We start from the raw sequence: 15,913 nt of genomic DNA, 5'->3' as shown, positions 1-15,913 counted from the left end.
GACAGCTGCGGCTTCTCCTGAAGGACGCGGGCGCGGGTAGGTGTCGGCGGGGAGGGGGGGGGGGGGGGGCTGCGCGCCGGGGGGGGGGGACGGGGGGGGGGGCAGGCCCCGAGGGTCGGGCTTGTAGGTTGGTGACAGAAAGCTGGACGCTCGTCGAAGCGGTAAGGACGCATCTTATTTAGGGGTAACTATTGCAGCAGGGGAGATAATCCAGCATGAACTAAAGTCAGCTTCCCGGCGCTGGACTTTTTAAAGATTGGATTGTGCCGGGGGAAAGGCACTGAAGGGTACAAAGAGGGCTTTGGTCCGTGTGACGAGGCCATCTGGATTTGCTAATTGGAGCGTATTCAGAGAAGCAAAGTCTCATCTTTGTGACGGGCGCACAGGTGCCAGCTGAACCTTTCGGGCACCCTATCTCCCTATACCCCTGCGGAGAATGGGAGGCCAAAGAGATGGCTTTCCCGTCCTCGAGGAGACAGTTTTGGGTAGTAGATTTACATTTCAGAGCACGCAGAGAGCCTTTATAAGTGCAAACCTTCCATAAGGTAGCTACTCTAAGAGGGGGTCTTGGTGCTTCTCTGCCTATCGGTAGGTTTTGGCTGGAACAAACAGTAAATTTTCCCAGCAACTTTGAGCTTCCCCCCCCCCCCCGCCCCTCGAAGGCACTTGAGGGAGGGCTGGGGTCACAGCCTTAAGATGGGGAAGCCATGCTAGAGTTTGGCCAGATCTCTGAGTGCCAGACCTTGAACAGAGTGGTTATCGATCGAGAGCTCTACGATTCTCACAGGCAACGTCTTGATAATAAATTTCTCCCAATTGTCCAATAGGTTCACCGTCAGACTCTGGTTGACCGGTCCGCTGACGCCCTGGAAAAGCTGAGACCCGAGAACCTGTTGTTCTCACTTGTCTGTTTTTCTGTAGACGTCGTTTCTACGTATACTGTTAAATCCGCATGTTAGTCTGTGTGGTGACCACTGTGTGGTTATAGATTGCCAAATGTATTTAGTTCTGCGAAGAACTTTTACTGGGGAAAGGTTCTCAAAGCAGTTTGAGTCTCGATTGTAAACTGATGAGGTGGTCATGTTTTTATGCTTGGAATTTCTCAGTGTTTTACATTTTTCTGTTTCTGGGCATTTGACTATCTCTTATGTGACCTAATCACTGCTGGAAAGTCTGGGCCGAGGAAGACACCGTGTCGGTTGTCAAAGAGCAGAGTTGCTGAAGGAGTTGCGCCTGCTTCGCTGGAAAGTGCCACCAGAAAAGGGATGGGAAGTGGTGGTGACAAGTTCAGAACTTGTCATTTCTCTGTGACCCCAACAAGGCTTCCCTCTGAAATTAAGTCGCAGTATTTGGCGCATGTAACGTGAACTCTTGGGAGGGCTTGGACAACCCAGCAGAGTCTGATTTGTGGTTGTGTTCTTACATTTTGTTTGTGGTCTGGCTTAAGGTTCAGCTTCACGGACAGCTCTCGGTAGTGCATTTCCGGCTCTCTGAGGCCTGGAAAGAGGGATGTGCCTTAATGGTCCCAGGAAGGAGCTGTGGACTTAAACTGAACAGGGCCAGCACCGTTTCGTGGGCTGTTAATTGTCTGGTTACGCTCATTTGAGTAGCACACACACCCCCACCCCCCGTCCATTTGAGGTTAAAACAACGTATGTAATAAGCATTTGTAAGTTTGCCCAAATAAACCAAAGCCCTGCAACTTTGCCAGGAAACAGATAATAAAAAACGTTTCTCAGGGTTATCTTGTGTGCCGTGCTATCCTCGTCATCAAATGCAGTAAACTCCTTGTGGCTCAGAAGGCGCTCCATAAACCCACCGTTGGGAAGGGCAGGTCAGCAAGCACAGTTCTTACAGCAGGAAAGGTTCCTCATGGAATCTGCTTGTCCAGGCTCTGGCCTGGAAGCGCATCTGTTCGACATCCTTGCATCATGTGCTCCACGGCCTGAACTAGGAACACAGAGATGAAATGTGGCAGAGAAGACCTACGACAAAACACTGCAGATACGGCGTGCTCAGTTTCATGCCAGGTATTCTGAAACAGAACAGGAAAGGGGGACAGTGTCTTGCCCTTAACCTCCTTCTGGTGGATGAGGCGGACAACAAGCAAGCAAACCTGTGCCCTGTTGTCCACCTGTGCCCCGTGTTCTGAAGAAAAGTCCAAGGAGGGTCAGAGGTGTGAGCTGTTTTAGGCCAGGGAAGTCCGGCCTCCCAAGGAGGCAGCATTTGAGCAGCGAACTGAACGGAGGACCGAAGGATGGAGCAGAGCAGGCACCCGGGAGGAGGACGGGAGATTTGTGCTTTCCCCGGGTCCTGCCTGCCGTCTTCTGGCTGGAGACGGTGGCTGGAGACGATGGCTGGGGGAGCCGGAGATCAGGAGCCTGTTGCAGTGAGAACCGAGTCCCTGACGCGGGCTCCAAGCGGATTGGAGGGTCGGTGGCAAGTGGAGCCAGGAGAGGGTGCTGTCGGACTGCTTGTGGGCAGCCGGCAAAGGGATCAGTCAGCTGGTCGGCCCCACTGGGTGGAGGCACAGGTTCCCCAGAAGGAGAGGGGAGATGCTCCGGAGGAGAGTCGCTTCCTGCCCTTGACCTAGCAAGGCTTTCCGAGGCGGTAGACCCGCATGACCTGGCCCCTGCGCTGTCTGGCCGCCTCCTGCCGCCGCTGGAGTTTCCCAGCCGCACCGGCCTTGTGCTGCCTGTTGAGGGCTCCTGTCCTTGCCCGAATAGCCCCACTGCAGCTGAGAGGTGGGACAGAGTCCAGCCCGAAGCAGGTAAGAAGTGGAAACTGTGTGTACACAGAACTCCTGAAAAACGTGGATGGACAGGCGCAGGTTCAAGGCAGGGTCTTCCCTTCTTAAGCCGGCTGACGGGAAGGCGTGTCCTGTGCTGGTGGCCCCCCGGGGAGGCGGTGCCCTCTCCAGCTGTGGGAAACATGGCCAGACCCTCCCTCCCCCCCCCCCCCCCCCCGCCCCCGGCCCTCTCTGCGCTCACTGCTGCAAAGCCTCTTTCCATCCTTCGCAGAACCGAGGGGCTCTGTGGCCTCTGGTAACCGACCAGAAGCATGGGACACCCCAAGAATTCTTCCCTCCTGAGGTTTCTCAAGCCAGGGAGCAAGGAGGTACAGCACTGCCATCATTTCCCTGGAGAGCGCCTGCCATCTGCAGCCCAGTGCACGCCCCCCTGCCCCTGCCCAGATCCCCTCCTCGCCTCCCCTCCCCAGCCAGAGTCCTGAGCTCTGTGCCAGGCCACCTCCAGCCCAGCTGAGGGGCTCCCGCTGTGGCCTGTCTTAGGATGCTGTGCCCCCCACGCTGGGCTCTGCCGCCTTCTAGGCTGCCTGTGTCTTCTCGGCAGCCCATCATGAGTCAACCCATGGATCAACCCAACTTTTCTATGAAATACTTGACGGAACGATACAGGTTCATGCACCAATGTTCCTATGAACCCCTTCCAAGTACTTCCGGGGGTGATGACCGGAAACACAGATAAGAACGGAGTCCCAGCTTTCTGGTTGCGACAGCCGCGTACCATTTTTCTGCTCTCTGCTCCAGTGGTAGCTTTGGTGAGCCTGGTCCCACATCCACACTGCTTTTACTCACAGGTCAGAATTCCTCGTGCACTTGGGTTAGCCCCCTGCCATTCCCCACCGCACCCCCGCCCTGAAAGCACTTGGTTACCCGCCTGAGTTAAGCCGTGGGTGGGCAGGTACAGTCCACCTACAAGTAACAGCCCCGCCGTGCGTTGACCATTCAGAGACCCTGGGTGGCTGGCACGTGTTGTCTTCACTGAGTCTGTTCCAGATGGACATCTGGATTCCGTGCTCTGCTGGCCGACTCTGCCCGTCATCTTGCTTCCCTGCCCCTTCTGCCCCTTGACTCCTCCTTCAGTGCCGGCCCGCTCTCCTGGACCCCTGGGAAACCTGAGCTCCTTCACAGTCCCTTGACAAAGCTGCCCCCTCCACCCTAACAGAGCTGCCCTCCTCCACCCAGCCTGGGGGGTAATGGGAAGCTGAGGGGGTAAGAAAATCCTCTGTAACAAAACTTTTTCATACAGCGGATGAACACGAAGAGGGAAACAGGGACTCCCTAAGACGTGCGGGATGGAGATGCTGCCACTCGAGATTTGCTTTCAACGAAGTCAGGAGCGTTAAGAGGGGAGGTGGGCCACACAGAGGGGCCTCCTATGTCCCAAGGAGCTGGAAGAACGGGCTTCCTCGATCACGTGGCGCTTGGTGCCCGTGTTGCTCCTCCCTCTGTTCCAGGTCACACACCGCGGTGTTTGACTATTGAGTTACGTGGGTGGCGGGTCACTAGCAGGTTAGGCAGAGCAAAACCAAAGCCCGATTGCCTGGGGTTCTTCAAGTTCAACTTCTGTTATCAGAATTTTGGCTCTCTCGATCTCCGCACACGGTGCCGCTTCCACAACGCGCTATAGTACAAGGCCAAAGGGACTTTGCAGACGTAATTCGCCACGTGGGTCCCGTGTAAGCCTGTGGACCCTTCAAAGCAGAGAGCTGGAGCTTAAGAGGAAATCCAGGCAATTTAAAGCACAAGAAGGATTCCATGCACGTTGCTGGCCTAAAGATGGAGGCAGCCACGTGCCAGGGAAACAGGAACCCAGTCCTCGAAACCCAAGCAACTGGATTCTGCCAACAACCTGAAGGAGCTTCGGCATGGCTTCTTCCGCGGGGCCTCCAGCAAGGAATGTAGCCCAGCTGACACCAGCAGAGGCTCGCGCCATGCTGGACTTCTGCCTTCAAAAGCGTGAGATAATCGGTGCGTGTTTTTTCAAGCCGCCAAGTTGGCAATGAGCTCCACAGCCAGAGAAAACGAACTCAGCTTTGTGGCAGAAGGTACTTCAAGCCTTCACCAAACCGCAGCCTCTTGCACTCTGTCGTGGTGATCTCTCGCTACATAACAGATCAAAAATCGAATAGGTCTGGGCCCCTGAGTGTCTTAGTCGGCTGAGCATCCAACTCCTGGTTTCGGATCGGGTCATAATCCAGGGTTGTGAGATAGAGCCCTGCATTGGGCTCCACACTGAGTTTGGAGCCTGCTTGGGATTCTCTCTCTCCCTCTCCTTCTGCCCCTCCCTGCATGTGTGCACGCTCTCTCTCGCTCTCTCTCAAATAAAAAAACACATACATTAAAATTGAGTAGGTCAAGAATTTGGAGGACTCAGCTCAGCATTTTGGGCTGTCAGGTGGAGGCTGGGGCTGGATTCTTCTCAAATGCTTCTTCTCTTCAATGTCTGGTGCCTGGACTCAGAAAACCTAAATGCTGGGCTCCTGGGGCATCTCCTTGGCTCTCTTCCAGTGGTCTCTCCAGTTGTGGTGGCTTTGGGTAGTTGGATTTCTTGAGACCTTAGGACTCCAAAACTGCCGTACCAGGAGAGCCACGCAGAAGCTGCAGTGTCTTTTTTTCAGCTGGTCCCGGGAGTCATAGCATCACTTGGGCCATACTCTTAGGTGGCCACAAAGGCCCATCCAGATTCCAAGACAGGGGACGTAGATTCCCCCCCCCCTTGATAGGGAGGTGGCAAGGTTCTAGAAGAGCACGTGGGACCAGAAATGCCATGGTGGCCATCTTTGGAGAATGCAGCCCGTCCCTCTGGCCACAGCAGTGACGCTCCTCCCTATGGAAACCCACACTCACACTTTTCCCTAAGAGCCTCCAAGTCTTACTGCATTATGTCAGCACACTGAGGCCCAAGGTCCAGGGTCTGGTCATCGAGATCAGACCCAAGGATGGGAGAGGCTCCCCAGGGACAGCCCCTGAGAACTGCTTCTCCATATGCAGGCTGCACACTGGTGAGATGCCCTGTCTGCCCCATACACCCACCGTGGTGGGACCAGCATCGTCCAGCTGCTACAGACATGACCCAAAAGAGGGGAAACGGCAAGTGCCAATCACCAGTCTGCAGCAGTTCTGAGATGCAGCAGCGCTCTGTTCCCAGTTCCTCCACCAGGGCCCAGTCTTACTCTCTGGGAACAATTCTCTGGGAATCTGGCTCCACCCTCTGGGCCCTGGGTCCCAACCTCTGAGCCATCTTTCCTTTTTTCAGATGTAGCTCAGGACTGAATCCGAGTAGTTTCTTCCAGTTGCTTCTTGCCTGCAGAAACTTGGGGTTCCAAGATCCCCTTTTCGTTTTCTATGGTAGGTCTTCCTTTAACTCAAACTGATGTGCTTCCTTTTGAAACGGTGCTTCTTCTTTCGTGATTAACATACCCATGAAAGCCACATCCACAAAACTCACTCTACCTCACTCTACGTTGGGCTTCCAGTGGTATTTGCAGGGACAGTGTCCTTCAGATTCTTAGAGATCCTGTCGTTTGCAAGAGAAGATGCATGAGGCGTGCCTTCAAGATCCTCAGAAGGCCTTTTGTTGTCTGAAAGGCTCTATGAGGTAACACCATAAATCTTCCTGAGGTTTTAACAGAGGATTTCTAGTCGTGCTTTTGGGTCTCATCTTTAAACCATATTCTCCTGACAGCAGCGTGGATTTGAGCTCTGTTCAGAGACCTTCCTAAATGGTAGCACTGTTTGCCATCCAGAGAGGCTGGGAATGAGAACCCAGCAAACCCAGCAAGTCCTGGCTCTCTTATCTTTTATTTTTAGAGGGAGAGCACGTGCATATGAGTGGGGGAGGGGGCAGAGGGAGAGAGAATCTCAAGCAGGTTCCATGCTCAGCACAGAGCCCAATGCAGGGCTCGATCCCATGACCCTGGGGCCATGACCTGAGCCAAAATCGAGAGTTGGACGCTCAACCAGCTGCTGGCTCTTTTGTATTTAACGGCTGTTTCTTCCTCTTACATTCTACTACGAACACTGCCCTCACATGTCCTTAGTTTGGCCATTCAGTTCATTAGGTACACATTTTCTGTAGATTGTCAGGTTCTCTGCTGCTGTGTAACAAAGATCCCCTTTCCTCCAGAATCCTGTGTTTTCAGCCTTCACTGAAAACCTTCACTAGAGCCTCAGCTTTCTCTGTCTCAACATCTTCCCAGCCCCTGCCCACTGCCCAGTACCACACTCATGCCCACGTTTGACACTGTGTCTCAGGAGTAACCGTTTCCAGAGACCAGCACCTCCTCAAGTGATCTGCTGTTATGTACACAATCTCTTCAAAACTTAGTGGCTTAAAACAACAGCCATTTATTTCTTGCTCTTCCTGTGGGGTCAGGAATTTGGGAGCAACCCAGCCGGGCAGTTCAAGCTCAGGGTGTCTCATGAAGCTGCAGTCAGGTGGCGACTGGGGTCATCTGGAAGGTTCTGTCCACTTGCACATCTGTGCTTTGGCCAGTTGTCGTGGACGAGAAGTGTTCAATGGTGATTGGAACTTACCAAATCTTCTACATTCACTCTGATAGAAATAAGTTCTCTTTACAAGTCGTTCTGTTGCTGGCTATGTGAAACAGACTCACCGTGCAATAATCATCACTTGATGGAAGACCTTTCCCCAGTGGGTTTTGGGTTCACAGATTGTGGATCAGTCTGGGAACGGATCGCACTGGGAAAAGACAGAACCCAGGACTTTTTCCTTTCTCTTCTGTCAATTCCATCCCTCTCTCTGATGTAGCGTAATGCAGTCTGCGGATGGCAGCAGCAGCGTGATCTTGCTTGTAAAACGTCCAGGTTTTGGAAACATCATTTTTACATATGGGAGGGATACTACAAGCGGCTGTAGTGACGACCGATTTATATTTTCTAGAATTTGTAAGTCTGGTGCCGTGATATCCCGAAAAACAAGACACGGAAGAGACGGGTTCAGAGTGAACATGGGATATGGAAGAAGCTTCGGAGGTGCAAAGGGGCTGAATACCACTTCCTGAAGAAGATACTCCAGGCCCGAGTTTCTAAAGTGTTGTTTTTTTTTTTTTTTTAGTAGATTCTATGCATAACGTGGGACTTAAACTCAGGACCCCAAGATCAAGAGTCGACACTCTGCTGACTGAGCCCGCGAGGCACCCCAGGCCCAAGTTTCTAAAGAAAAAAAACAACAACCGGGCATCTGAGTGAGATTCCTCCAATCAAGACTGGATGGAGTAAAAATATGGAGGAAAAGAGTTGGGCATTTTAATTTATCTGGGACCATAATCTAACCTAGACAGGCTTCACATCGAACGGACCCATTAGCTTCTGCTGCATAAACCACCCTAGGTCCCGGTGACAATAAACATTCCTCAAGGGCCTGCACCTTGGCTGGGACTTGGGTGATCCAGACTGGCTAAGTAATGTGTCTGCGGTGCCAGCTGACCTAAGCTGGGCCTGTCTAGGGCACCTTGGTCAAGTGTTCCTCCCCTCTTCCTCCTGAGACCAATAAGAGAAGCCGGCCTGTTCTCGTAGCAGAGACACGTTAGCGCACTTCGAGCATGTGCTTGTGTCACATCTGCTAACATTTCATTGGCCAAAGCAAGACACAAGGCAAAGGACGAGGAGGCAGGAAGGGGTGGAGGACTGGGATCTTTTGTACCATCTGCCACAATCTGTCTCCTTGCCAATTACTCGTCAAATTTCCTCATCCTCCTCTAAGGATCCTCCCAGATTTCTTCCAGTCATGCCATCCAGCTAGAAGTCTGGGATCCTGTGACCCACATCAGCTTTTCCGTGGCGCAGAGGCTTATGAACTTTTTAAAAGACTCGTTCTTGCCCACTCTCTCAGTTCAGACTACCACAACGAATACCATAGACCGCGTGGCTGAAAACAACAAACCGTTTCTCACAGTTCTGGAGGCCGGAAATCCGCAATCAAGGTCCTGGAGGATTTGGCATCTAGTGAGAGCCCTCCTCCTGGCTGGTGGACCAGCTGCCCTCCCACTGTAGCCTCACACGGAGGAGAGAGAGGCTAGTTCTCTGGGGTCTCCGCTTTGAAGGGCACTCATCCCGTCACGGGGGCTCCACCCTCAAGGCCTAATTACCTCCCGAAGGCCCCGCCCCCACATGCCATTTAAATGGGGACCTGGATTTTGCCTTACGAATTTGGGGCGAACACAAACATGTAATCTATAACACCCGCACAGAGACAAACGCAGTGGTGACGAGACAGGATGGCGTCCCTATGTGAGGACGAATTCCAGCAGCTGATGACTTACAGCAATGCTGATGTGCCGTAGGCAAATACTGTCTGGTCTCTCACTGTAAGGATAAGGAACATTCCTTGATTAGGCCTTGGTCCTGGAACCTAAAAACGGTTCACTGGTGCAGGTACTGGCACACGTTTTTTGGTAAACGGCCAGATTATTCATTTTTTTAGGCTTTGTGGGTCAGTTTTGTGTGTGTGTGTGTGTGTGTGTGTGTGTGTTTTTAACAACTCTTTAGATATGTGAAAAGCATTCTTTGTTCAAGGGCTGTAGTTTGCTAACCCCGCCCTTCTTCATTGTTCTGCACGCTTGTCTGGGCTCTCTGAGTGGGTCGGGTTCTTCCTTTTCCATCACACTCCTTGGCCACTTCTGAGGAGGGAATTGAAAAATACGTCAGTTTTGGCTACTGAGCCTGCTTTCTGCTAGGAGAAAAATTGGGAGCCAGGAAACCTTTCTACATTTTGGAGAGTCTTAGTCTTTCTTCATCCAAGCTGGCAGCATTTTTGCTAACATGGCTGCCTCCAAAACTTAGTGGGTTTTCTCTGTATTTTATTCCGTTCCATTCATGTACCAAAAGCCAAGCAATTCTTATGTTTAGCTCTCTAGGCCTAATTGCTGCTACTTTGGTCATATCTGGCTGCTGTGAGATCATGCCCTTCGGATCCCTAGAAGCCTGTGGTAGGCAGAATTTTAATACGGGTCCTCATGAGCTGTGATACCTGGTATTACTCCTGTGATTATGTTACATTATATGGCAAAAGGGGGATTATTCGGGCACACCTCATCTAATCACATGTCCCCCCATAAACCCTTTAAGTTATAAAGTAGAATTTTCTCTGGCTAGGAGGTGATCTCAATGATTAAAATGTTAAGAGGCACCTGTGTGGCTAGGTGAGTTAAAACAACTAACTATAGGGGCGCCTGGGTGGCTCAGTCGGTTAAGCATCTGACTTCGGCTCAGGTCGTGATCTCGTAGTCGGTGAGTTCAAGCCCCACATCAGGCTCTGTGCTGACAGCTCAGAACCTGGAGCCTGCTTCTGATTCTGTGTCTCCCTCTCTCTCTGACCCTCCGCCTATTCATGCTCTGTTTCTCTCTGTCTCAAAAAAATAAACGTTAAAAAAATATATATAATGAAACAACTGACCATAGATTTCAGCTCAGGTCATGATCTCACAGTTTGTGAGTTTGAGCCCCACATTAAGCTCTCCCTCTCTCTGCCCCTCCCCCGCTCTTGTCTCGTTCTCTCAAAATAAAAATAAACTTTAAAAAAGAAAAAATTAAAATATCTGTCAATACGTTAACCACACTTGTAGTTAACATTCCATAATGTAAAGAGCTGCCAAATCGCTTTATACACCTGAAACATCGTGTGTCAACTACGCTTCAATTTTTTAAAAAAACAGTGTAGGGGCGCCTGGGTGGCGCAGTCGGTTAAGTGTCCGACTTCAGCCAGGTCACGATCTCGCGGTCCGTGAGTTCAAGCCCCGCGTCAGGCTCTGGGCTGATGGCTCGGAGCCTGGAGCCTGTTTCCGATTCTGTGTCTCCCTCTCTTTCTCTGCCCCTCCCCCGTTCATGCTCTGTCTCTCTCTGTCCCAAAAATAAATAAAAAACGTTGAAAAAAAATGTAAAAAAACAGTGTAAAAAATGCTGGGAAATAACGTTAAAGCAACATTTATTGAGCTCTTGCTGTGTGCCACGGCAGGTGAGGGCTGTGGGGAAGCTGAACCAAGAACCTGCCCCCAGGGTCTATTGCCTTAAGGAGGGGCTTATATGATCTGATAAAGAATCAGTTCTGCACAATTACCGCCCAAGGACACACTGCGCGCCAGGCGGGGCTGAGTAAACAGTGTGCACCTAGACCTACACTGCAGTCCGGGTAAAGCGAGGCGCAGACTTGGAAGCAAAACGCAAGGCAGAATGAAACCTACGCTTCGAGCAAAAGTCCGGGCGGGGGCTGGGCTGGGCGGCATGGAGAGCAGGGCCAGGCAGGGAGCGTCGGGGACAGCCACCTCCCGGGAGGCCAGGACGGGTGGCGGCCGGGGCGGGACGGCCCAGACCCAAACCCCTGACGCTCAGCACGCCACCCCGTAGCCCGCTGCACTAAAGGATTCTAGCAGTGCCGACCCAATTCGGCGACTCACGACTGAGAACGTTAAGCAGCTAAGCGTACAACGCAGTCAGCGCCCTCCCCGGACCGCGCTGCGCGCCACACGGGCGCAAAGAGGCCGACGTCTACACCGCCGAGCCTCAGGACCCAGCCCTGCGCCCTCGGCATGCCGGGACCTACGGACCGCGGGCGGAGCGCGGCGCCGGGGCCGCGCGGCCGCAAAGGAGCTCCCTCGTGTCGTAAAAGGGCCGCACGTGAGCACAGCTCTGGCAGACGGCTGGGGCTCCATTTTGGACGCCGTCTCTGCTGCGCCAAGTTGGGGGAACCTGTTGCTCGTCACGGAGGCGCTCCCGCCGAGCTCGGCCCCGCACCTGGCGCTCGCGGCCGGCCGGCCGGCGTCCTGGCTTCGGTGAGCGGCCCGCGGGGGCGGCCGGGCGGCGGCGGCGGCGCGATGTGGCCCGAGGGCGCGGACGAGCGGCGGGGGCCCGAGCAGCCCCGCGACCGCCCCCGGAGCCCCGCGCGCGCCGCCCTCGAGCGCGAGCACGTGCGCGCGCACCTGCGGGCCCGCCTGAAGCTGCTGGAGGTGGGGATCCTGCTGGACCGGCTGCAGAGCGAGGTGGACTCGGTGGAGGGCGCCGTGGGTCAGGGCCGCTGCGGGAGCGGCGAGGCGGAGGAGCGGGTGCTGAAGCTGTACGAGAAGGCGGAGAGGAAGGCCGCCGAGGTGGCGCGGATGGGGCGGAGGATCGTGGAGCTCCACGGCCAGATAGACAGCTGCGGCTTCTCCTGAAGGACGCGGGCGCGGGTAGGTGTCGGGCGGCTGCGCGCCCGGGGGTGCACGGCCCGGCGGAGGGGGAACGGGGTGGGGGGCGGACACAGGGTCGCGCTTTTACGTTGGCAATCAGAAGAAAGCAGTTAGTACGTTGTTGTGAAACGTGACGATCATTTGTAGTATAGCAGTTGCGGGCAGGCGGGGCCTGGGGTGAAAGCGTAGGCCGTCGGGCGAACGAAGGACGAGGGGGCCAGTTAGAGAAGCGTGAAACCAAGTACAGGACGGAAACTTGCACGTGCTGTGATATTGGAGCGCTTCCGATGACCTTACAGTATTTTTAAAATTTGTATTTGTTTAGGGGCGCCTGGGTGGCGCAGTCGGTTAAGCGTCCGACTTCAGCCAGGTCACGATCTCGCGGTCCGTGAGTTCGAGCCCCGCGTCAGGCTCTGGGCTGATGGCTCGGAGCCTGGAGCCTGTTTCCGATTCTGTGTCTCCCTCTCTCTCTGCCCCTCCCCCGTTCATGCTCTGTCTCTCTCTGTCCCAAAAATAAATTAAAAAAAAAAAAAAAAACGTTGAAAAAAAAAATTTGTATTTGTTTATTTTGAGAGAGAGAAGGCATGTGATGGGGAGCCAGAGAGAGAATCCTAAGCAGGTTCTGTGCTGTGAGTGCCGAGCGGGACGCGGGGCTGGAACTCATAAGCGGTGAGATCCTGGTCTGAGCCGGTAGTTTAACCGACTGAGCCATCCAGGCCCCCAGACCTCACAGCATTTTGCACGGGTGGTTGATTGAGTTCGTTTGACTCCGGATATGCGAGTCTTAGAATTTCAGTTGTGAGGGTTAATTTCCCCACTCGTACTCTAGACTGACTGCTTGGAGAGGCTGTAATCGAGAATGTTTGGTTTTCTCTCTCTTATTTTTCTATACTTTCACTATGTTAAACACTAAATCTCCAGCGTCATTCTGGGGAAATGGTTTCGGTATTACAGATGCGGGTATGATTATGATTATTAGGTGAATTCCGTTTCAAAAAGACAGCTTATAGGTAAGTACTCTTAACGTAAAGGAATAGGGTCTAGATTGTAAGCTGCTGTGTGGTCATATTTGTTACTGTGATGTTACTGTGTTTTGAAAGTTCCAAAATAACATCTTTTTGCTTTTTTTTTTTTAATGCTTCCTGGAATTTGGGGAACCCATGAAAGAAACTTGAGGTCGGAGTTCTGCAAGAGAGAAGACGCTACTTGGCTGCAGTTGCTGAAGCAGGAAGCCAGACCCCCTTCAGGGATGTGGACGCCACCGCTTTGGATCAGATTGAGAGGGCCCCCGGTGAGATCGGGGGCTGTTGGGCACGGAGAGCGGCGATGTCCGCGTTTTGGGATTCTGCAGTCAGTCAGCTCGGAGGAGAGCTGCGTTCTTTTCATTTTCTTTGTTTGCTTGTTTCTTTTTTTTTTTTTTTTTTTTTTTTTTTTTCAGAAATGTAATTTTTCTGTGTCCTGTAAACTGGTGCACATCGTGTAACGTGTCTGGTGAGCAACCTAGACTAAAGGATGAGATCTAGGTACTGTGAGTCTTGGCTGACTCTGAGATAAACTTTTTTGATCTAGTCAGGCATTTCAGGAGCTTCTCTGCCACAACTGCACGTGATATTTGCATGGCTTGGAGGGTTTGGGGAGGACAGCCTGGCGCTGACCGGGGTGGGCCCCAAACTGATAGCAGGGAGCATCTTCCAGGCTTAGAGGACCTCTGGCCGAGGTCCTCAGAGCAGAGCTCACAGGAACTGAGAGCAGGGCTCTAGCTTGTGATAAAGTTCGTTTGCCTGGAACACAAGCATTGAAAGCCAGTTTTTGGAATCTTTGTGCAAACTACCAAAGCCATTGACTTGGCTGGGAAAAGGTGAGATAAATAAATTTTTTTCACAATGAAAGTTTCTCTTTGATTGTCATCATTTTCAGATGGAGGTCCAGTGCTTCTGATCTGGGAGTGTGCCTCAAAGCCTGTGGGCCAGAGGGAGGTTTGATCTGCAGGGAGAGAAGCCAGAGCAGGAAGGGGGCTCGTGAAAGCATTTGGTCTGGCCTCTGCCTTGAGGGAGCTGAAGTTCATTCAGTCACTTAACTTTCGCTGTGACCATGTGTCACGTTAGACTCTGCTGGACACTCACAATTTCCAGGAGAGATGATCTCAGTTTGAGACAGGTCTGTAAACATACAATCGCAGTCCAGTGCCCCCTGTGCTGGTCTTTGGTTAACCATGTAAGTTGAGCGTCCGCAGATGCTGTGGGTACATCCATGAACAGAGTGCTTATCACTTGGGTCTGATATTTGTAAGCTTAGAACAGTGCCTCATCGTTGTAAGGCAGGAAAAAAACGTGTGTGTTGGGTAGTGGTAATTTCTGTAGAAAACACAAGTGGGGATCAGGTGCGGGGGAGGCGTTGCTGTTTATAGAGGATGGTCAGACGACACATACGAAGACGTGTGAGCAAAGACAGGTCGTGTGGAACATACGCGAGGGCACCTAGGGAAGGAGTGTCCTGTAGGTAGGTGGAGCGAGCAGGGCAAAGAGGTGAGGACCAGCGTGCGGCCCAGGTGGCACGGGAGACCATGGCAGGCCGGCGAGGTCAGAAGGAGCCATCGCCCTGAGTGCAAATGGTGTGGAAATGGTTTGAAGGTCTGCGTGGAGTAGCAGCAGCATCTGAGCGGGTCTGAGGAGACTCACTGGCCGCTGGGTTGAGAACTGCCAGTTGGGCGAGCAAGGGTGAGAGTAGGCAGGCAGCCCACAAACTGCTGGGGGTGCCCGGGGCAGAGTGGTCGCTGCAGGCGCCGGTGAGCGTGTGGACCGCGCTCTGAAGATGTCACCAGGGGACTGTGGGTGCGCGAGGGTCCAGCAGTGGTTCTGGGGTTCGGGGCCTGAGCCCCTGTTGAGGGTAGCCGTATGTAGCCGTATCACTTGCCAAAGTGGGGCAGTCTCGAAAGTGAGAGGTGGCCCTAGTAATAATGTGGTTTGGGACCACAGGTGTAAACTGGGTCTGGCAGACCAGGAGGTGTAGGTAGGTACCCTGTGTTTTTAGTATGGTGGGAGCACTGAAGAGGGAGTCCACTGAGCATCGGGAGCTTGAGAAAACTTTTCAGACGAAGCGAGTCTTGGTTTGGGCCCAGAAGCGTGAGCTCAGATGCCTGAACAGCACTCCGGGCACAAGGAACCGGCGTCCTGGAACCGACCCCGAAAGTCTGTCAGTAGGTAGAAATGTGACGTGATGGGAGAGGGTTTGAGGGTGTTTGCGGGGAACGGGGAGGCGGTGAGGGAGCTAGAGGGCATGGTTGTAGCGGTTCACGTACGACTGTTGTAGAGTTTAAACTTGACCGTGTGTGTCCATGCTTCTCCCCCCCGGGGAGTCTGTGCTCCGGGCCGCACCTGGACGTGCCGTCCAGTACTCCATAGCAGGGGTTATGTTGGTAGATTCTGAACTCAGCATTTTTGAACGCGTGACTAATTTTCAAATGACCTACCACTTGCTAAAGAAGTCTCACAGTTGAGGCTGCTTCTGGCTGTGGGCCGAGCCCCTGCAGCAGGGCTATTCAAACTTAACGAGCAGCTGAACCCTTGGGGTCTCCTCAAAATGCAGGTTCTAACCTGTAGTTAAGGACCTGGGGGGTGTGAGTTTCTAATAAGCTCCCCAGTGATGCCTCTGCCGCCGGTCAAGGTACCGCGTTCTGAGTCCCAGGGCCGTCGAGTTAAGGATGGTTGGCTGAAAAACAATCGAGAAGTAGAGTGACGGCGGGACGTGGAAAGGTTTGAGCAGGTCAACAACACTTTCACGTTTGTAGTTTAAGAAACGTGCACATGGTTGTGGAAAATGGACAAGGCAGGGGTGTGGAGTGAGGTCGGGGATCTCACCGTTGTGACTGCACAGAGGGGAAATGAGGACTGAACCCACCTCCCTGCCTTTAACTTCCTTTGCCTGCTTG

General features: G+C 53.1%; 1 protein-coding gene and 1 long non-coding RNA gene across 2 annotated transcripts; both read left to right on the top strand.

The window, feature by feature from the left end:
• On the top strand, positions 1-1,742 carry LOC125922603 (uncharacterized). Its single transcript, XR_007457709.1, has 2 exons — positions 1-36; positions 828-1,742. It is a non-coding gene; the product is annotated as an uncharacterized LOC125922603 (long non-coding RNA).
• Positions 1,743-11,156: 9,414 nt separating this feature from the next.
• Positions 11,157-13,874, top strand: LOC125922602 (putative MORF4 family-associated protein 1-like protein UPP). The gene is made up of 2 exons (XM_049630271.1): positions 11,157-11,985; positions 13,153-13,874. The coding sequence occupies exon 1, from the start codon at positions 11,350-11,352 to the stop codon at positions 11,968-11,970; it is 621 nt and encodes a 206-aa protein (XP_049486228.1). The 5' UTR covers positions 11,157-11,349; the 3' UTR covers positions 11,971-11,985; positions 13,153-13,874.
• Positions 13,875-15,913: the final 2,039 nt, after the last annotated feature.

This window comes from Panthera uncia, chromosome B1 (genome assembly GCF_023721935.1).
Source record: "Panthera uncia isolate 11264 chromosome B1, Puncia_PCG_1.0, whole genome shotgun sequence".
Classification (NCBI taxonomy): domain Eukaryota; kingdom Metazoa; phylum Chordata; class Mammalia; order Carnivora; family Felidae; genus Panthera; species Panthera uncia.
This window is presented reverse-complemented; position numbering and strand designations above follow the sequence as displayed.

Bases quoted from the DNA above. Each gene is read 5' to 3' on its own strand.
- LOC125922602 (XM_049630271.1), top strand. From the start codon at position 11,350: ATGCCGGGACCTACGGACCGCGGGCGGAGCGCGGCGCCGGGGCCGCGC.